Source organism: Ostrinia nubilalis, chromosome 5 (genome assembly GCF_963855985.1).
Source record: "Ostrinia nubilalis chromosome 5, ilOstNubi1.1, whole genome shotgun sequence".
In the NCBI taxonomy this organism is placed as follows: Eukaryota; Metazoa; Arthropoda; class Insecta; order Lepidoptera; family Crambidae; genus Ostrinia; species Ostrinia nubilalis.
The window spans coordinates 10,803,346-10,825,597 of NC_087092.1; the positions used below are offsets into that span (position 1 = coordinate 10,803,346).

The window sequence follows — 22,252 nt, forward strand, 5'->3', positions numbered from 1 at the left end:
CGATGCGTTAACGTAGGGCTGTGCGCATGCGCTTTAACTGACCCAAATGTTTATAATAGAGCAATGACCAAAACGTATTCTGGACTGTGTACTCAAAATTAGTATATTTATACTTGAGGTGGATCCTTGCCAAGATGTCACTGACATTCACAACGGCATATTCTGACACCTGATTAAACTTAACCATTATTTGGGTACACAATAAACAACTTATCGCAGCTGTTATACGTAAAACTGTATTTTAGGACAGCCAGGGAGGAATTTTTTTTTGTTCAATTGGTTTGCTCAAAATACAATATTTTAAATGATGGTAATGATGATGACTCAAGTATGAGCTGGCACTCGAAACTAAATATTGAATTCATTCAAGCAATCGCTGGATAATAAGCATTTTATAATGCATTATTTGAATCAAGTTTTCGTGTCTTTTTACAATCCAAGCAATTTTTCTTTAATTTAAACAGCTTTTATTTGTAAAATATAATTCATGATAAGTGATTTGATTAAAAAAAAACTCGAATGGTGGCTATGTAGTCAAATCAATCATACAGCATAGCACACAGCAACAACAACAAAAAAGTGTAAATATACTCACTCAGTATAGAATGCCAAAATAAAAATTCTGAACTAGGTCGTTTGTTTATCTTTTTAATTAGGTCTAATATTGCGTAACCACCAGATGTGGGGGATAAGCGAAAATATGATGACAGCGGTGCGATGATGGACATCTTTAAAACTGAACTAAATTATGAGACCGTCCATTAACGTTGGCCTTGTAAATTGGAATGCTGTAATTATTATTTTCTGCTGCTTTATGCATCCAAACTATTTTAATAATATCTGAGAACGCTTCCACAATAAATCTATTTTATTCTAACAACGAAAATTCTTCAAATGTTGTAGTCAATTTCATAACATTGTTCATCACCAAAAATTCAATAAAGCTGACTCAATAATGAATGAGGCGCGCTCTCTTAGTAGAAGAATATGACGTAGACAAGTAAAAAGTCTATAAATTATGCGTTTGACCCCCATTAACATACGCGACAAAATATTTAGTAACACGTGATAAAAACCGGTCGAAAAATTCGCAACGGGTATCGCCACATTAATACGTCATCGCCGCGCTGCGCCGCGTATAGGTCGATCGTAACTTGTTTTCGTAAAAACCATAACACAGTATTTTATTACAGATGCATTCCGTGAAATACGCATGCGTTTCTTATTATGCGTTTTTAAATGCAGATTTCCTTATACGCATGCATGCTAATAGTAATAAAAGTAAATAGTATTATTGCATGCTCACGAGTCGGGGAAGTATTTATTTATATTATTCCAAAAAAAAACACTGACCAATATTTTCTGTCAGTACTTTTACACCTACATGGTTAAACAGTTGTACTTTCGGCTTTAGGTCCTTGGCTAGATTCCTAGGTGGAACACACAATCCTTTATTTGGTCAAATCAGGCAAGTTTTAATCGGTGAAGTCGGTACACCAAAGTCTTCCAATCAATAAAGTTGATCAATCAATTGTTCAATTATGGATATTTGAAACCGCGACCAAAATGCCGATTAATCAAACTCACAACGAAGTCAATACGAAAAGAACGCGGGCGTTAGCCTCAAGTTCTTTTAGGTCATTCATTATGCAGTGACAGCTGTTTGATAGCGATTTTAATCAAATTATTATATGGAAAATGTCCATAAAAAATATTATCAATGTAGCGTTAAGACAAACACGTGTATGAAGTCGTTTTAAAACAAACTGACCCGGCATTCGTGCTGGCTGGAGAGTTCAAATAATTTTATTCGCCAACACAAAATGTAACCATTCTTTCGATTCGAAATCTATTTATAGGGGCTCTTTTGAAGCAAATACGCTCGCACTGAAACATTGCGCTGTATTTAAACTAGAGAACTTTATTATATGACGTACGATTTTCCATTTCAGGGTGGATGGACGCCTCTCATGTGGGCAGCGTACAAGGGACACGAGGAAGTGGTGGCGTTGCTTCTGGAGAAGGGAGCGGATGTTCACGCGCATGGAAACTATAATATTAAGTAAGGAACATATATTTTTATATCTTTTCTATAGTCTAGTTTTAAATCGGAACATGATTGACGAAATAATAAGGAAGGAATAACAAGCATTGCCGAATCTTCATTTAGATTTATCAGAATTGTGAGAAGTGACTGATCCAATCGCACAATTCATTTAATCCTACGAACTTACTTGTATTAATCATTAATGTATTCAAAAAGTGATAAAGACTTGTTGTTGATAATAAACCTTATCGAGTGTAACTGAATTAAGCGCTTTCATATTACGTTCAGATTTTTTTAACTTAGTTTATAACTATGCGTTCTCTGTAAAGTGACAATAAATAATTATTTATCTTATTCCAATTACTTACAATGTCTCCTTATCAGAGTGAACAATGAAGCAAAGAAAAGGGCACAACAAGATTGTGATATGTTTACAACCGTTTGTTTGCGGTTGTTGCTAACGTCATTTGATGCAAATAAATTATGGCATGTCGTGGTCACATATCTTGCGAAGTTGCGAGATAATTTGTTATGGAAGTAACGGGTCTAAATTATAAATCACATAGATTATTAAGTTGAAGTATGAGTAATTGTGCACCTATATTAGATGTCTAGCACTTCATTTTAGATTAGCTGAAGAGTTAAAACGTAATAAACGTCTAACATTCGTTCGTTCGTTTCAGCCAAATGACGTCCACTGTTGGACGTTGATTAGCCATGATTTATTTATTGTTCTGTTATACCACTGTAATTTATAACGATCACATCGTATTTACGAGAACATAAACATTAAATTACAAATTTCTAGCCCGCGTTAAATTAGAAATCTTTGGCTTAATAATATCGTAACTAGTCTTAAAGTGTCACAAAGCTGACTGCAGTGTAGAATTTGCCCGGGTCCTGGATATAATACAATCTGGAAAATACATGGCCAAATTATATAGCTGCCGTATCTAGCTGTTACCAAATGATATTGGTTGTGTGTCACAAATATACTAATACATCTTGAAGATTTTTTCAATTATTTATTAATTCAGCGGTGACAATTTCCTGTCTGTTCTAGTTCGTTAGTATGGGCAGCTGGGAGACGCCACAGCGGGGTTGTATTGCGATTGCTAGCCGCAGGCGCGCGTGCGAACTCTTGCGACAAGTACGCGACATCTGCGCTAACATGGGCCGCGCGCGCCGGCGACGTCGCCTCGGCTGCGGCGCTGCTACGTGCCGGTGCCGACGCTAACACGGCTGGAATGTACTGCTGGACGCCCCTGCTGCAGGCCACGCAAGGTAACCGACGCTCACGTCACCAGTCGACATCACGTGACGTCACGCTGCAGGGCCGGCGCTCAAGCGACGTGGCCTCGGCTGCGGCGCTGCTGCGGGCCGGCGCCGACGCTAACACCGCTGGAATGTACTGCTGGACGCCCCTGCTGCAGGCCACGCAAGGTAACCGATGCCCCGTGACGTCATTCTGCCAGGCGACGTCGCCTCGGCTGCGGCGCTGCTGCGGGCTGGCACTGATGCCAACACCGCTGGAATGTACTGCTGGACGCCCCTGCTGCAGGCCACGCAAGGTAACCGACGCCCCGTGACGTCATTCTGCCAGGCGACGTCGCCTCGGCTGCGGCGCTGCTGCGGGCTGGCACTGATGCCAACACCGCTGGAATGTACTGCTGGACGCCCCTGCTGCAGGCCACGCAAGGTAACTGACCTCCCCGTGACGTCACTCTGCCGAGTGGCGCTCAGTTGACGTCGCCTCGGCTGCGGCGCTGCTGCGGGCCGGCGCCGACGCTAACACCGCTGGAATGTACTGCTGGACGCCCCTGCTGCAGGCCACGCAAGGTAACCAGGCTCGTGACGTCACACTTTCTGGGTGGTGCGCGTCGGTGCGTAAACAGACAAGTGACGTCAACGTTTACCTTCTCTTCGCTACGTCCGCACTCCGCGACATCTTTGTAACAAGGACACTATCCTCGCCTACGCCTCCGCGGTCTCTAAGCGCAAAACTAAACCAGCTAACGAAGCCTGCAGAGGTCAGTAACAACGTCAAACTGAATTTCCCTTTTCAAACACGACCTTATAGTCTCACGACATCATCATCCTAGCACTGAGAAATATAAGCGCACATCTTTTAGCTCCTAAATCATACAAAAGGTAAACAACTTACTCGAAAAGTAGGCAAAGTGACGCTTATTGTCACAAAGCCAAAAAAAACATGAATCATACTACTCCAAAATATGAACCAATGTGTTAAATATTATTTTCTTCTTTCAACAGGGAACCACGTTGAGATCGTCCAAATGCTGTTGGAACACAAGCCAAACGTGAACGCGTTAGACAAAGACGGCTTCACAGCTCTGGCCATCGCCTGCAAGGAAGGGTACTACGAAATCGCATTGGCTTTAATGAACGCGGGTGCTTATATTAATGTGCAGGTGAGACACTGTTTTTACTCTCTATATTCGCTTAAAATAGTTAAAAAATTGAAATGCTACGATGGACTACTGTATTTGCGCTCACTGTTTAGTATCACTAGTGGTTAACTGGACCTTAGTATCCAGTAGCGCTTACCTGGCGAGAGCAAATAGGACAGTAATTCCTATCTTTTTGCGCTCACCAGGCGGCGCTACTGTTTTATCTACTAGCGAGTGAGAGAACCTAACTAGTGGCGCTAACTAGTGAGCAAATACTACACTACACACTACACTAGCACTCATTGTTTAGTAGGAATGTTGTAAACGTTGGAACCTTGACTCAAAACACTGAATCACTCATCGTATTTTCCCACAGGATCATTCAAAAGACACGCCCCTAATACATGCTGTAAAAGGGGGTCACAAAAACATAGTGGAGGCGCTTCTGAAGAAACACGTAGACGTGGACCTTCCTGGCAAAGAAAAGAAGACTCCAGTATACACGGCAGTCGAGAAAGGACACCTCGCCATACTAAAGCTACTGCTCGCTTCTAATCCGGATTTAGAACACACTACTGTGGTGAGTAACTTTTGGTGGCATTATTTACTACGATTTAGGACTATACAAAAAGGGACCTTATGTAAAAACTCGATCAGTTCTACCACTTGCTATTAAAGGTCCTGTAGCCTATTGGGAAGTAACTAATCTGTCAGATAAATTACAACATTTGCTAGCACAGGTCTCAGATTGAGATATTTAACGACTAACGTAACGCTATTTGCCAGATAACTATCTGAAACTTCATGAGACTAGCTCATGTAGACCACAAGTGAAAAGTTTGCCATAAGCAAAAAAGGCAAAGTTATTTAATGATTGAAAAACCGAGCCTAAGTAATCGATTCGATGATTCTCCAATACATAAAACATGGTGTAAAACCGCTTTTAAAAACTTATTTGCAGAAATGAATTTTATGACTATACTTATTGTTAACACCAACGCCATCCAGCGGCAACTGGAGGAGAAACGATGCGTCACAGATTAGCAAGACATACATCGGTGCCTCACAGTTCTTCGGTACTCCGATAGATGGCGCTGTCCTCCATGTATAAAACGCGATGACATAAATTTCGCCTTCTTCATTTCACTTATTAACTTTAATTCGATTACCATTGTAAACGTCAAATAAACGTTATAGTCTAAATTTAAATCAAAAATTATTCATTTGAGTACGAGTACTACCTATCCCAGCTGAACCTGATCTGCTAGTCTGAGGCGCAAACACTTATTCTAGTATTGATCGAATATGGTTTCTTCCAGAGTGGCGACACGCCACTAATGCGAGCAGTGAGGTCACGCAACCCTGAGATGGTGCAGCTCCTATTGGAGAGGAAAGCGCGCGTCAATGTCGCCGACAACCGCGGCGACACGTCGCTTCATATAGCCATGCGCGCGCGCTCTAAGGTAAGGAAAAAACGGACCAAAATTGTGCCAATTTATTTATAACCTTACGTACTAGTCGTACGATTTGGTAATACACTCGATTATTAGTCATTGAATTGTAAGCTAAAACGCAAAAGACCAAAGACCTCCCTAAGAAATAAAAAAAAAACATCATAAAGCACCTGCTACACAAACGATTTGTCTAAACTCTAGCCATCTGCCTAACTCATGCCCTGTGTTATGATTGAATATTGAGTCATTTGCACTTAATCTTTTGAATTTTAAGCTTCATTCTGTAATACGTACTCACCTGTAACTTAGACTTTGTCTCATAATATTTTTTCTTTCTTTCCAGCAAATAGTTGAAATTCTACTTAGAAATCCAAAGAATAGTCAATTATTATACAAACCCAACAAGGTTAACGAGACGCCCTACAACATCGACATGAGTTACAACAAGACGATACTGGGGCAGATATTCGGCGCGCGCAAGTTGAATACGAACGAGGACAATGAGAATATGTTGGGATACGAGCTTTATAGCGCGGCTTTGGCCGACATGCTGTCGGAGCCGAGCTTGTCGGTGCCTATTACTGTGGGGTTGTACGCTAGGTGGGGCTCTGGGAAATCGTTTTTGCTCAATAAACTTAAGGGTAAGTAAATTTGCACAATCTACACTAATATTATAAAGAGGAAAACTTTGTTTGTTTGTTTGGTTGTAATGAATAGGCTCAAAAACTACTGGACCGTTTTTAAAAATTCTTTCACCATGCGAAAGCTACATTATCCACGAGTAACATAGGCAAAATTTTATTTTGGAAAAAAATAGAGTTCAGGGGTCCACGCGCGCGAAGCCGCGGGCGGAAAGCTAGTCTTTTAATATAAAAAGGCCCTATAAAAAACATAATTTCGCAATCGTTTCACGGAGCTAAGTATCATTGCTAAAATCTTATATCTAACTTGCTGTTCTTTACCAATACAATTTACAAGATGATCACATTAAATATTATTTCCTAACCTGCTCTCAACTGACCTTTTGACTAGCATAAGCATCTGTAATAAGTCTTGCATATTGCGTTACGTTTCCTTTTCTACGCCAACTTAGCTCAATATCATCTTTGTTTTGCAGAGGAGATGAAAAACTTCGCCCGTCAATGGAGTGAAACGGGTTGGACGTGGTCGTGGGCGGTGTCTTGGGGGGCGTGGCACGTGGCGTTATCTATTGGCGTTTGCGTGGCCACGGCTGGGGCGCCGGCCTACGTCGCAGTGGCTGTGTGCTTCGCGCTGTTTGCTGCCTTCTACTTAGCACTGTATATCCTGTGGTACACGGGCAACAAGTAAGTGCATTTGCATCTTTTGGGCGTGGTATCCTTGCGAGGGCGTGGCACGTGGCGTTATCCATCGGCGTTTGCGTGGCCACGGCTGGGGTCCCGGCCTACGTCGCAGTGGCTGTGTGCTTCGCGCTTTTTGCTGCCTTCTATCTCGCGCTGTATATCCTGTGGTACACGGGAAACAAGTGAGTATATCTTTAAGGCGGGCATCATTGCTGGGGCGTGCCACGTGGCGTTGTCTATCGGTGTTTGCGTGACCACGGCTTGGGCTAGCTTATATGGCCGTGACTGTGTTTCGCGCTCTTTTCTGCCTTCTACCTGGCGCTGTATATCCTGTGGTACACGGAAAACAATTAAGTGACTCTATAGCGTGGGCTGTGTCATGTCGTGGCATGTGGCGGTGTCAATTTCTGTGACGTCAATGGCATGAGAATTGAAACTGACAAATGCCAATTAGACAAATATGCCATGTTGGTCCCATTCAACTTATCCGAGCGTGATAATCCAGATTTGACAAGTAAATACGTACTAATAATGAAGGTCATTATCTTATAGCACGACGTCTACAATGTAGTAGAAAAGGTGCCATTTCTATGAATCAGAGTTGTAGGTGTGTCTTGTGTTTAATGAAAGCCAATAGGAATCAAATTATTCTTGTTTTATAATTAGGTATTGTTTTGTTTACAATTTTCATCTTACGTGATAATTATAGAGCCAAATGACGCGTACAAATTGCTAAAAATACCTCGATAGCATTGAAACGGATATGTACGGCTTTAGAAATAAACATTCTGAGCAATAACAAATCAAGAACTCGATTCTAATTTAAGTAGGTATTTATATTTTGGTTAGGATTCGATTCGGATTCGCATTCCTACTCGTTTTCTGGTTTATAATAAAATTGGCGTTTCGTATTTTGAAAATAGGCAGATTTATCTTTTCCGCTATTTTCGAGACATAGTCCGATTACTTCTACAACTCGTACATCTGTTATTCATAATGAATTTTTACTACTTACGCGATATTTTTACGAGATCTAACCACCGGGTTAATTACATAAGAAGGGCATTATCGGTAGGATATACCGGTGAATCATTGCATGTAGTGCAGCGTAAGCAGTGTGATCATTGAAATAAACACACTTTTTTGTATTTTTAGATATGAATGGTGGTGGTCCGGCGGCGTTTTGACTGCGCTGGGTTCAAAGTTCGCGTCCCTGTTACTGGTGCTACAAGTAGTATTCTGCCATCCGCCGGGACCGAACGACCCACATGCATTACCCGCTACTCCTATAAGGTTAGTTTTTGTTTCGCCTCCTTTGTTTTCTTAGAGAGCTCGCAGACGACCTACAGTATATTAGCGACAGCTGGCGAATAAAGTCAGCGACTATCGGCGACAGTAGCCGACGACAAAATATTCAAATTAGGTGAACGTCGCCGACTCAACTGATACCGATGATAGTCGTCGATGCATCGCGACTCTCGTCGACGGGCGTACGTAACGTATAGTCCAGAGTGTCAACATGACAGCAAAAGGCACGAGTCGAAGACTGTCACCTACAGTCGCCTAAAGGCGTTGACCTACCACTATCGCAAGCAATCGCTGACATAATATCGCTCGTCTGTGATCTCTCTAACGTATATTACATAGTCTGAACTAAACTTTATATTTCCAGGTTCCATTTCACGGAGGGCATGAAGGGCGGGGGAGCGGGGCAAGAGGGGGAAGCGATGGTGGTGCAGATGATAGCGTCTCTAGCGGAGGCGCTAGAATGCCAGTATGGGCGTGTTTGCACGCGGCTGGCACGCGCCTTCCGACCCAAGCCCGTGTCTTCTACATCTGGATGGAAGTAAGTATTTACATTCCTCACCATCATCACTTCAGCCATAGGACGTCCACTGCTGAACATATCCCCCAATGATTTCCACATCGCCCGGTTGGTAGCGGCATGCATTCAGCGCCTTCCTGCTACCTTTATGAGGTCATCGGTCCACCTTGTGGGTGGATGTCACACACTGCGTTTTCCGGTACGTGGCCTCCACTCCAGAACCTTGTTGCTCTATCGGCCGTTAGTTCTGCGCACTATGTGCCCTGCCTAAAGCTACTTCAGCTTGCTAATCCATCGGGCTATGTCAGCGACTTTACTTCGTTTACGGATCTCCTCATTTTTGATTCGATCTGGTAAAGTATGTAGTATTTACATTGATAATACTTGTTTTGTATGTACACCACACAACTCTAGCATTTTTTTTAAATATTTATATTTATACACCGCAAAAAACAGCCAAAAGAAAATATTTAAAATGTTGTCGTCTATTCCAGTCGATCCAACACCCAAGTAAAGACTTATTTCCCCCACAGATGGCGTCGTGTGTGCTGCATCCCTCACATCATCACGTTTGAGATTTGCTTTACGTGCATCCTCATTGGAATTAGTGTGCTCATCATGTACTTCACCGACAAGGAGGCGGATGCAACGTAAGCTTACACTTTTCGTAGAACTGGGTACCTAAAATAAATTCAACCAGTATTTAATTAATTAGCTAATGCCCTTTTTCAAAAGGTTAAGACATTTATTGTGGATATTCTTGTTTTTTATTAGTTTAAACAGGTTTTTTAGTTATGAATCGAATTTTGCACATTGAACTCGATCGGATAAAATTAGCGCACAGCACCACCATAAGTGTGATATTCATACAATTTTCTAAACACAATCATAGCACTTGGACGCGCAAAACCAGTAATCGCGTTCAGTGTGTAGAGTTACTCATAGCATTAACTTGCATATCGTATCTATTATGTTTACTCAAATGATGATGATCAAATTGAATTGAATCTAAATTGCTTATCTTAAATCGGCTTATTCAAAAGAGCATTTTTAGATGGTGCATATCTAACTCGTAAAGTTAGCATTAGCAACCTAGCATAGCATAACAAAAGCCGACGGCTCAGTTCGATTAGCATTAGCAACCTAGCATAGCATAACCAAAGCCGACGGCTCAGTGAGATTGGGTCGTCGTCGATCAGGCGGCGTGAAATCCAACAGGGCGTGATGTTCGGCGCCTGCGCACTCGCCGCGCTGGCCGTCGTCGCCAACCTGTACACCTGGGGCCGCGTGCTGGCGGCGCTGGTGCTGTCCCCGCGGGCCCGCATGGCGCGCGCGCTGCGACGCGACGCGCCCACGCTCGCGCTGCGGCCCGAGGTGCTCACGCTCACGCACACGGTGAGTGTACCGCCGGTCACCTGGGGGCGTAGTGTGAGTTTACGTCAAACGCATTCGATGTCGACTGCGTATAAAAGTGACATTAAATGTATGACGGATTGTACAGCGTCCCTAGCGTAAAGTTTTTTTTATTTTTTTTAACACGCTCGCTAGTGACGACGTTTGATGTAAACTCACCTCTGGCCACGCTGGCCGTCATCGCCAACCTCTACACGTGGGGCCGGGTGCTGACGGCGCTGGTGCTGTCGACGCGCCCACGCTCGCGCTGCGGCCCGAGGTGCTCACGCTCACGCACACGGTAAGCCTGCCATAAAAATAGCTACTATGCGGGTGCAAGGAGCGGGTGCCCGCTCCGGATATTCTACACGGGTCTACGCTCCGCCCGCCTATGCACCCCATCGAAGTTCATCTCTCGACGCATGTGTTACGATGCGGCGCTCGACAGATCGGAAGGAACAAGCACGCGCCACTCTTTATGGAAACAAGTCTCACGATCTCACGCGTCCGCGCCACACTGCGCTGCTCGCTCATACTATTTTTCAAAACAGACGTGCGCCCGCGTGAGTTTCAGCGTAGGCCCTAATGGCTTACCCGCTGCAACATCAAAATACGCTCCCGTATGTCGAAGCGGCATTACTCACTACCTGTGCCAAAAGGAGAAGTGGACCTACATTGCTTCCTAGTGAAATTCTACTATTAAAACCATAATCTACTTAACAGCTTGAACGGCAACTCAACCAAAGTGTAAAATTTTGGTTTTAATTTTGAACACATTGGTGACTTTAGCAAACAATTTTATTAAAATTATAAAAACTCTTTTTAAAAAAAAAGTTTTTTCATTCGACTAAAACTAAAACTCTATGTTGAAATTCTCGTATCCCATTCCCCAGGTGTCCTGCCTAGACGCGTTCACGGGCCAGCAGACGCGGCTGGTGGTAGTAGTGGATGCCTTAGACAGCTGCGAGCAAGAGAAAGTGCTCGCATTGCTCAACGCTGTCCACGCGTTGTGCTCCGATCCCAAGAGCCCCTTCATACTTCTGCTGGCTATCGACCCGCATATTATTAGCAAGGTGAGAAATGGGCGATTTTTTTTTGCTGGCTTTGTATCTTTAGGCCATGTATTTAGTATTGCGGGGGCGTGTAATGGGTAACTCAAGACTTGCGCCAACTCATAAACTCTAGCCCATTCAGGTTCAAGCCGGCGTATTGACTTACCGCAAAATGGTACAATACCAGAACAAAAGGTTTTATTCCTACCAGATTCGTTTCTGATTGACTAGTTCAATAAACTGTAGGCATTTAAATTTTATAGTATGCGTACTATGACATTTAAATGCCCCTTTGCACGTTCCCGTGTTTACGAATATATGGGCCTAAAGTACAAAAATTTTCAGCATAGAAGTTTTACATTGATTATCATTTAACCATAACCTATAAAATCTTACCGCTTAACAAGTGCAATATTAATAATTAATATTAATAATTAATGTTAACAATTAACATTAATGCCTGTTTTAATTTATGCAATTTTAAATCATATTTAGCTTCATACTCACTTTGTCTGTTCCTTCATAAATATTTAGAATGCTAATTAATTACAACTGTGACTGTTCTAGTACATATAATCTTTAGAAGGATTTAACATGCTTCATGTATGTGCAGGTTGCTTGGATGGAGGTTAGTCGAGTCTAGTGGTTTGGTGTATTACCCCGTGACCGTGTCCTTTGTATAAATATTAATGTCGTGAGGTCACCCAGTGTGTGTATACGTTTAAGGCTTTTTTTTTATACGGGTAATTGTTGAACAATCATTTTCTGCCTTATTTTTAGAACATATCATTAGACATCATTCGTTAACAGTTTCTTGACCATTTTGTCAAAGTTACGTGTAATAAGAAAGCTAAATAAAGCTTAATCAGTAAAAACTTTATAACAATGCTATTTCTATGAAATATTCGTTGTAGCCTGAAACGGAAACGCACACAAATCCATAGTTAAATGTTGATATCAAGTGTTTGCATGATATTGTAATCAATATGTGTATAACCTATTATGTTATCTGTTGTATAACTCGGTGATTTGTGTACGTTGCATGCACTATTTGTGTGTTGTCCCTTTCATTTTCAATAATGGATATTCATTTATGTATGTATGTCAACGTGAACTTTTGTGAACTGTCAGTTCATAATATAACGCGTGAAATTATAAAGATTGTAATCTACGTCAGATTATAATCTGTTCACAATGTTCCGGTGACACGAATAAAAATCTGTAAGGCTGGGTTGCACCATCTTATTTTAACTTTGACAAACGTGAAAAATCTGTAAAACTCCATACAAAAAAGCTTGTAAAAACATCGGTTACCGTAAGCCTATGCGAAGACCATTGATTTTTCGTCGGCTGATAGTTTAGTCGGGCAGTTCATCAGTATGGGTAGGTATGTATGCAAGTGCGCACATTACGCCGATTCGATTTGGCAGATTCCCCATACGATTTAAAATCGGACACAACTATCGGCCAACTAAAAATCGATGGTCTGCGCCTAGTCTTATAGTTACGGTCAAAGTTAGGTGGTGCAACTCAGCATAAGACTTTAAACTCCAAAAAACTAAACTGGTTTTAATAAGTTGTCTGATTTTCACGTATTATTTAGGCAGTGGAGATAAACAGTAGGCGGGCGTTTTCCGAAAGCAACATCGGCGGATGGGACTACCTTCGGAATATGGTGCAGCTGCCCTTCTACCTTCAGAACTCAGCTCTGAGACGCGTGAAGGCCGCACAGCAGGCTGCCGCTAAACGCACGCAGGCTATTGGAGCTGATGACTTTTCTACATCACTGCAGAGATCGGTAAGTGTGATCCTTGGTCAGAACTGTGTGTTATTTACTAGACCGACCAATGTTACTTTAACACTAGAGTACACGAGCGGACTACTATAGTAGACCAGGGTAACATTTTACGCTATAACTTTTTGAAAACTTGCGCCAGAGAGCTGGCATTCCAGGAAAGCCTCGTTTACTAAATTTGTCAGTAAGCCAGTAAAGCTTGGGTCGCTAGAGTCTGCGCACTTTTCTAAAATTGGCCGTCAAAACTGCGGGTCTACTCAAAAGCCCGAAATCACTCGACAAAAAAATTATGAAAGACTTGTGACAAATGGATTTACACCGTGTACCAGGCAGTAGAAAGTCATGAATACTATGACAGATAAAAACTTATCATATTTTTTCAGTCAATTTTTTTTTGTTAACATTGGTCTCAGAGTGCAATTTTGGTCCAAAAAATTTACAACTTTTAAATCTGTTTATAATGTTTGATCCCAAATAGTTATACACCGTGTTACTTTGCATTCTTGCCATATTCACAGAGATAAAAGTAGGTAACAATACCTATTATTTAAGATAAACAAGAGACTCCCATAAAGAAAGTGCACTAAGATTTTAGTAAATTTGGTTTTTCAGTACAAATTGGAATAAACCAATTTTGTCTCGCACGTTCTACAGGTGCAAGTGGAATAAACCTAGTGGGCGTGGCCTAGTTCTTAATTTTATGGCTTTGAGTACCAGCCTTTTTATCCAGTCATAATAACTATTTTAAAATACTCTTCAGTTGATTTCAGATTTTCCTTTCTACTTTACGGGCTTAGGACCGTCAAAAATACGTAATAATTAATAGGGTTTCAATTAATTTACAACATTGTACCCTATTTTTACAAATTAATAAATTAAGTATGAAATGAAATCACCTTATTCACAATTAATTATTTATTTATAAGTTCCTACTTACAAAGTTTACGTACTGCGAATCAAGTGTTCAAAGTGTCCTCCGTTCTGATGAAGGCACAGTCTAGCACGACGAAGCGTAGGTTTTTCGCTTTAGTTTTCGCAACACATAAACGTTTTGTATCACAGTTTCACTAAAACAATCCTTTCATGTAACGCGTTTACACTGTTTATCTCTTCTGCGCATATCAGTCGTTTCGAGTCACTCCAAACATCCATTGGTGTCAGGTCCGAGGATCGTGGAGGCCAAGCTACTGGACCCCTCGTCCAATCCACTGTTCACCAAACGTATTATTCGCGCACTTGACGTCCTTATTGTGGGGGAGCACCATCCTGCTGGTAGTAGAGCATTTGGTGTAACGCTAAGGGTACGTCATCAAGCATTTCGTCTAAGACGTCTTGCAGACACTCCAAGCACCATTTTGATTAAATTATTCGTTGTTTGAATACACTTCAGTCATTTTTGTATTATTTATAACGTGATTTGTGTTTGATGGATTTCTCAGTTTTTTACAAGTGTCAAAAAGACATTTTAAAGACAATAGATATTTAAAAATACAATAAAAAGTAAAAAAGTCTCCATCGCCATCGCCAACAAGTGATGTGCATGCGTTACGATAATTAGTGGTGTGTTTAACAGATTGTCGATAAAATAAAATACTCAAGATTAAAAAAAATTTTTTCGGGCATTATTTTTTTACGGATTTGTGTTCAGTATCAGTAATATAGTAACCTCTGTAAATATGGCAAGAATGCAAAGTAACACCCTGTATAAAGAAACTTTGATTATAAAATAACTATAATAAACACTTTTATCATTTACATAGTAATTCTATTCATAAATTGCTTATAAACTGATTTACAGTGATTTTAAATTGGCTTACCAGAGTAGGCCGCGCGTGTATTCGTGTAAAAAAAGGGGCGCGTGTACTGCAGTGTTAACTATAACAAACGTCAAAAATCTGTCAAACTCCATACAAAAAGCGTCGGTTATCGTCATAATTACGGTTAAAGTCAGGTGGTGCAACTCAGCCCTAGAAATCTCTGACAGGGCTTGCAGCCTACTTAAATTGAGTGTTCCTCTTTAAACACTTTTGTACAGTTCTGTTCAGACCTTCCAGCTAGGTTAAATGACAACTTGCGAAAGTTCGTTGGTAGAAGCTGGATGCGATAAGCCATAGACAATTTCTGTGTCCAGGAAGGGATGTTATAGGTTGATGATGTATGCTGTTTTTAGGTATCAGCCCGCCGCCTCTCATCCACATCCGAGCTCATGTCGAGCCAAGAACGCATAAAGAACCAGTCCGCCAAGGACGTGCCGAGCGCGAGCGTGCAAGCGGCACGTGCGCGGCGCCTCCGACCATCAGAATCAGTGGCGTCGTCAGTCGCGTCGGGGCTGCACCGCGCGCCCGCCGCCGGCGCCGCCGACCTGGGCCGCGTGCTGTTGACCGATGACTACTTTAGTGACGTCAATCCGCGCAGCATGCGCCGGCTCATGAACGTGCTCTACGTCACCGGTGAGTGCTGTAGTGGTGTACTGCAGGATGCGTGCAAGCGGCCCGTCCATCAGAATCAGTCGCGTCGTGGCTGCACCGCGCGCCCGCCGCCGGCGCCGCCGACCTGGGCCGCGTGCTGTTGACTGACGACTACTTCAGTGACGTCAACCCGCGCAGCATGCGCCGGCTCATGAACGTGCTCTACGTCACCGGTGAGTGCTGTGGTGGTGTATTGCAGGATGCGTGCAAGCGGCCCGTCCTTCAGAATCAGTCGCGTCGGGGCGGCACCGCGCGCTGACTACTTCAGTGACGTCAACCCGCGCAGCATGCGCCGGCTCATGAACGTGCTCTACGTCACTGGTGAGTGCTGTGGTGGTGTACTGCAGGATACGTGCACCTCCGTCCATCAGAATCAGTAGCGTCGTCGGTGGCGTCAGGGCTGCACCGCGCGCTGACTAGTTCAGTGACGTCAACCCGCGCAGCATGCGCCGGCTCATGAACGTGCTCTACGTCACCGGTGAGTGCTGTGGTGGTGTACTGCAGGATGCGTGCAAGCGGCCCATCCATCAGAGTCAGTCGCGTCAGGGGCAGCACCGCGCGCCCGCCGCCGGCGCCGCCGACCTGGGCCGCGTGCTGCTGACCGATGATTACTTCAGCGACGTCAACCCGCGCAGCATGCGCCGGCTCATGAACGTGCTCTACGTCACCGGTGAGTGCTGTGGTGATGTACTGCTGGATGCGTGCAAGCGGCCTGTCCTTCAGAATCAGTCGCGTCGGGGCTGCACCGCTTGCTGACTTCTACAGTGACGTCAACCCGCGCAGCATGCGGCGGCTCATGAACGTGCTCTACGTCACCGGTGAGTGCTGTGGTAATGTAATGCAGGATGCGTGCAAGCGACCCGTCCTTCAGAATTAGTGGCGTCGTGAGTCGCGTCGGCTGCACCGCTTGCTGACTACTTCAGCGACGTCAACCCGCGCAGCGTGCGCCGGCTCATGAACGTGCTCTACGTCACCGGTGAGTGCTGTGGTGGTGTACTGCAGGATGCGTGCAAGCGGCCCATCCATCAGAGTCAGTCGCGTCAGGGGCAGCACCGCGCGCCCGCCGCCGGCGCCGCCGACCTGGGCCGCGTGCTGTTGACTGATGACTACTTTAGTGACGTCAATCCGCGCAGCATGCGCCGGCTCATGAACGTGCTCTACGTCACTGGTGAGTGCTGTGGTAATGTAATGCAGGATGCGTGCAAGCGGCCCGTCCATCAGAGTCAGTCGCGTCAGGGGCAGCACCGCGCGCCCGCCGCCGGCGCCGCCGACTTGGGCCGCGTGCTGTTGACTGATGACTACTTTAGTGACGTCAATCCGCGCAGCATGCGCCGGCTCATGAATGTGCTCTACGTCACCGGTGAGTGCTGAGTCGGTAGCTTGTCCTTGGCATCGGGGCGGTCATAATTAACACCCTTTGACTACATTTCCATCAGAGATATGCAAGATGGTTGTGCTCCGCGAGGATTCGTGACGAAAACTAACAAAAATTTAGTTGTTTTCTACTTTGTTTTGCTAATGCCCGTTTTGACCATCAATCCCTAATTTTTAAGTTAAAATTCCTGATATGTGTTGCCATAGGGGTCGCTTAAAAATTAGGATTTGATGGTGAAAACGAGCATAAGCCAGCCTCTCAGCAGTACGAGGATCGATGTTGTAAAACAGTGGGAGGATGTGTAGCGAGCGCGTCCCGAGCATCCCTCGCACATCATAAGAACCCAGTCTTATGTCACCTATTAAAATATCGTTATAAGTCTAATATAAAAATAACAACATGTTTATTTTTGGATACTCGATTGACACACTGTAGTGTCTAGATTTGCCCCATCTCTATTCTGAATTACGACCGTAATTTTCTACAAACTGATTAATAAATGAACTCAATTTATCGCCAGGTCGTCTTCTAAAAGCATTCCAAATCGAGTTCAACTGGTACCAGCTGGCGTCGTGGGTGAACATGACGGAGCAGTGGCCCTTCCGCACGTCGTGGATCATCTACCACCACGAGACTTATGAAGAACATATTGATGACTCCACCTCGCTCAAGCATATTTATGAAAAGTACGTAATATGCAAGTGCAGAAGTGCAGTCTGGTTTTGCCCGCGGCTTCACCCGCGTTAAATTTTGTTTGTCACAGATCGTCATAAATTATAGCCTATATGTTAATCCAATAATACTGTAAAGTTTCATCAAAATCCATTCAGTAGTTTTTGCGTGAAAGAGTAACAAACATCTAGACATCCAAACTTTCGCATTTACTCGTATAATATTAGTAGGATTTAAAGTTTGGATGTCTGAATTCTAGAAAAAAGTGACCCCTTTTTTAGATACTTATGCTTATAATGGGAGTGAGTTCATTTCCATTTTTTTTATGCATAACAAGGCAGGTATTTTACCACAATCGCATCTGGATGCAGTCTAGGATAGTATTATTGTCCAACCGTCGACGAAGATCGAAGGAACGTCCTTTCATTTAAAAAATGATAACTATCGTATCTGCGTCATTAGTTGGCGCCACTGACGAGTGACAGTACAACAGAGTCTATACTCTGTTACGCCGCTATCGGCGACACCCTTTAGTTAGAGTGAATTGCGATAGTCTTACTGCTTCTACCGATTGACGCCACTTACTTAGTAGCGAGTGACAGGACGTTACTCTACAAAATAACAAAGGGTATAAGGGTATAATACTTTTAGAGTGAAACCAGCGATGGGCAGCCTCCGCGAAGCCAGCACCCTCATGGAGCTGGACCGCGACGAGCGCAAGCTGGAGGTTTTCCTGAGCTTCCACCGCGCCACGCTCACCGCCGCCGACCTCAAGATCTTCCTGCCCTTCACCATCAACCTGGACCCCTACATCAAGAAGGTCATCAAAGGTGGGTCCAGTTTCACAAAGTTGTCTTTGGTCACGGTAATACTATCATACAGTATTGTAACTTCATATAAACAGACGAAACGCGAGCTTTCCTTCGAACTTCAAATCTCGGGACGCGCTCGAGATGCAAAAGTCGGGGGTGTCGCAAATGCGCCGCAATAACGAACGGACGTCGGTGGCCTAGTGTTGAAAATGACTAAAGTGATTGAATTTGACTGACCGTCATTTATGGTCAAATTGGTCAAAAAGTAGTCATTAACCACCAAAAATGGTCATTTTCAGTCAGTTTGATTTGAAATGAAAATTATATTTGTATAAACCAGCTTTTGTCCACGGCTTCGCTCGCCTGAAATTAAAGTAACAGATCATTCATCATATTAAAGTTTTAAAATTACTTTAGTAGTTTTTTTTATTAAATGTACTAATCACAAAACAACACGCATTGTTATCCTAATATTCCATTCACAAAGTATTTTGTTTGTCTAAATAAACTGTACTGTAGGTGGGCAGCCCTATCGCATGTTGTCATACTGTGACGTACCGCGCGGCTGTTGACATTTATTTAAAAAATATGGCCGAGTTGATTGAGCCGATACCACTGATTACAACAACAACAACAACTCAGTCTGATCTTAGTGATATTTTGCTACTATCCCTTTCCCTATGTATAATTGTATATCTTACCTTCCATGATGTAAACAATGTTTTGTCTTCTGTCATTGCAGAAGAGCAACTACAGAACGGCCTAGAAGATGATATGGGCGCCGGTGCAGCGCCCTGGAACACGCCACAGCACATTCGTCAGCCGCACTCAAAGCTGTTCCATAGGAAACATGTGAGTTAGCTAATAAAATATCTTAGTACCTTGTCCATAAAAAACAAATGATAGAAAGATAAATTTATAATAATGGGGCATCTAAGAGCATGTACTAAAATTATACTGGGTCGTGTAAAAGCACTTTTTAAGTCCAACTACCAAAACTACCCAGCTAAACGTTTGCAAGGAATCAAACTACACCTTACTTGTGTTTGACAGTACATACATGTTTCCAGCAAAATATTAAAATAAATTGTGCCGTCTCTTTTGTGCATTTCTTTCTTTTCTTGTATTGCATCGTGTACTATCGACCATAGTTCCAGCTACCCATTTCCGGTCATGTCGTCTCGTTCTATCGCAAAGAATCACCATTTGATGAGAGCGAGAGAATAAACGAAAATGCGTAGCCGGAACTGTTGCCCACTATACAATATATTCTTGAGGAAGTATAGCTATCTCTCTACGTTTTCAAGTTATCAAAAGCTTAAATATGCTTATGATAACCTCATTTATGTTCGCCAGCGCTCGTCCCCACCAAACCAGTCAGCGCCGCAAGCTCCCTCCAACCAGCCGATGTGGGTGGGCTGGGCCAACACGAGCGGCTACGTGCCGCAGATGGCGCCCTTCGCGCCGCAGCCCGCGCCCGCGCAGAACCCTTATTTGATGCTGAGAACCGCCTTCCCTGCACTGGTAAGTGATTACTAGTTTGTAATGATAAGTTTGTATCCTACCTAGGCATATCCTCTGCTCCTAACCAGCTAGCGTTGCCTGTGTCCGTTTTGTCACAACCTCTACCTCATGCTGCGGACCGCCTTCCCTGCCCTGGTAAGTGATTATTAGTTTGTATCCTACCTAGGTACATCCTCCGCTCCTAACCAGCCAGAGTTGCCTGTGCCCGTTTGCCAGAACCCCTACCTCATGCTGCGGACTGCCTTCCTTGCGTTGGTGAGTAGCTCCTTCCTGCTTAACCAGTCAGCGCCGCCCGCGACCTCTAACCAACGTATATGGGTGGGATCGGTCAACACCGTGCCGCAGAAAGCGCCCGCGTAGCACCCTTATCTAATACTGAGGACCACCTTCTCCGCACTGGTAAGTAATTACAAGTTTATATCCTACCTATGTCCTTCCCGGCAACCAGTCAGCGCCACAAGCTCCCTCCAACCAGCCGATGTGGGTGGGCTGGGCCAACACCAGCGGCTACGTGCCGCAGATGGCGCCCTTCGCGCCGCAGCCCGCGCCCGCGCAGAACCCTTATTTAATGCTGAGAACCGCGTTCCCCGCGCTGGTGAGTTATGACTAGTTTATATGTTAACTAGGTATATTCTTTGCTCCTAACCAGTCAGCGCAGCCCGCGCCCTCGAACCAACCTATGTGGGAGGGCTGGGTCACACCGTGCCGCAGATAGCACCCTTATCTAATGCTTAGAACCGCCTTCCCTGCACTGGTAAGTGATGACTAGTTTGTATCCTACCTAGGTATATTCTTCGCTCCTAACCAGCCAACGTTGCCTGTGTCCGTTTTGCCAGAACCCCTACCTCATGCTGCGGACTGCCTTCCCTGCGCTGGTGAGTAGTTTGGACTATGTCTGCTAGCGCTCCTTCCTGCCTAACAATTCAGCGCCGCCCGCGTCCTCTAACCAACGTATATGGTTGGGCTGGGTCAACACCGTGCCGCAGATAGCGCCCGCGCAGAACCCTCATCTAATACTGAGGACCACCTTCTCCGCACTGGTAAGTAATCACTAGTTTATATCTTACTTATGTCCTCCCCGGCAACCAGTCAGCGCCGCAAGCTCCCTCCAACCAGCCGATGTGGGTGGGCTGGGCCAACACGAGCGGCTACGTGCCGCAGATGGCGCCCTTCGCGCCGCAACCCGCGCCCGCGCAGAACCCTTATCTAATGCTGCGAACCGCCTTCCCTGCACTGGTAAGTGATGACTAGTTTATATGTTAACTAGGTATATTCTTCGCTCCTAACCATTCAGCGCCGCCCGCGTCCTCTAACCAACGTATATGGGAGGGCTGGGTCAACACCGTGCCGCAAATAGCGCCCGCGCAGAACCCTTATCTAATGCTTAGAACCGCCTTCCCTGCGCTGGTGAGTGATTACTAGTTTGTACTATGACTGCCATGCAGCATTCGTCCTCTCCTAACTAGTCAGGGCCGCCGGTGTCCTCTAACCAACGTATATGGGTGGGATGGGTCAACACCGTGCCGCAGCCCGCGCCCGCGCAGAACCCTTATTTAATGCTGAGAACCGCCTTCCCCGCGCTGGTGAGTGATGACTAGTTTGTATCCTACCTAGGTATATCCTTCGCTCCTAACCAGCCAGAGTTGCCTGTGCCCGTTTGCCAGAACCCCTACCTCATGCTGCGGACTGCCTTCCTTGCGTTGGTGAGTAGCTCCTTCCTGCTTAACCAGTCAGCGCCGCCCGCGTCCCCTAACCAACGTATATGGGTGGGATTGGTCAACACCGTGCCGCAGGTAGCGCCCGCGCAGAACCCTTATCTGATGCTGCGAATTGCCTGTCCTGCGCTAGTAAGTAATCACTAGTTTGTAGTATGACTGCCATGCAGCATTCGTCCCTCCTAACCAGTCAGCCTCCTAACCAACCTTCGTGGGTGAGCTGGGTCAACACCGTGCCGCTGAAAGCGCCCGCGCAGAACCCTTATCTAATACTGAGGACCACCTTCTCCGCACTGGTAAGTAATCACTAGTTTATATCTTACTTATGTCCTCCCCGGCAACCAGTCAGCGCCGCAAGCTCCCTCCAACCAGCCGATGTGGGTGGGCT

General features: G+C 44.5%; 1 protein-coding gene across 1 annotated transcript in view; it reads left to right on the plus strand.

Annotated features, from left to right (window-relative positions):
- The window catches only part of LOC135072137 (kinase D-interacting substrate of 220 kDa B), a 39,970-nt gene that overhangs the window by 9,706 nt on the left and 8,012 nt on the right, over window positions 1–22,252 (plus strand). Inside the window, exons 4-26 of the mRNA XM_063966089.1 lie at window positions 1,953–2,062; window positions 3,111–3,331; window positions 4,322–4,479; window positions 4,835–5,038; window positions 5,778–5,921; window positions 6,256–6,553; window positions 7,030–7,237; window positions 7,279–7,416; window positions 8,390–8,527; window positions 8,907–9,080; window positions 9,593–9,709; window positions 10,259–10,454; window positions 11,345–11,524; window positions 13,107–13,301; window positions 15,469–15,748; window positions 17,662–17,827; window positions 18,465–18,643; window positions 19,368–19,477; window positions 19,982–20,149; window positions 20,598–20,744; window positions 20,986–21,024; window positions 21,136–21,189; window positions 21,239–21,385. Coding sequence (XP_063822159.1) covers window positions 1,953–2,062; window positions 3,111–3,331; window positions 4,322–4,479; window positions 4,835–5,038; window positions 5,778–5,921; window positions 6,256–6,553; window positions 7,030–7,237; window positions 7,279–7,416; window positions 8,390–8,527; window positions 8,907–9,080; window positions 9,593–9,709; window positions 10,259–10,454; window positions 11,345–11,524; window positions 13,107–13,301; window positions 15,469–15,748; window positions 17,662–17,827; window positions 18,465–18,643; window positions 19,368–19,477; window positions 19,982–20,149; window positions 20,598–20,744; window positions 20,986–21,024; window positions 21,136–21,189; window positions 21,239–21,385 — 3,771 coding nt within the window. The remainder of the gene's footprint in view (window positions 1–1,952; window positions 2,063–3,110; window positions 3,332–4,321; window positions 4,480–4,834; window positions 5,039–5,777; window positions 5,922–6,255; window positions 6,554–7,029; window positions 7,238–7,278; window positions 7,417–8,389; window positions 8,528–8,906; window positions 9,081–9,592; window positions 9,710–10,258; window positions 10,455–11,344; window positions 11,525–13,106; window positions 13,302–15,468; window positions 15,749–17,661; window positions 17,828–18,464; window positions 18,644–19,367; window positions 19,478–19,981; window positions 20,150–20,597; window positions 20,745–20,985; window positions 21,025–21,135; window positions 21,190–21,238; window positions 21,386–22,252) is intronic.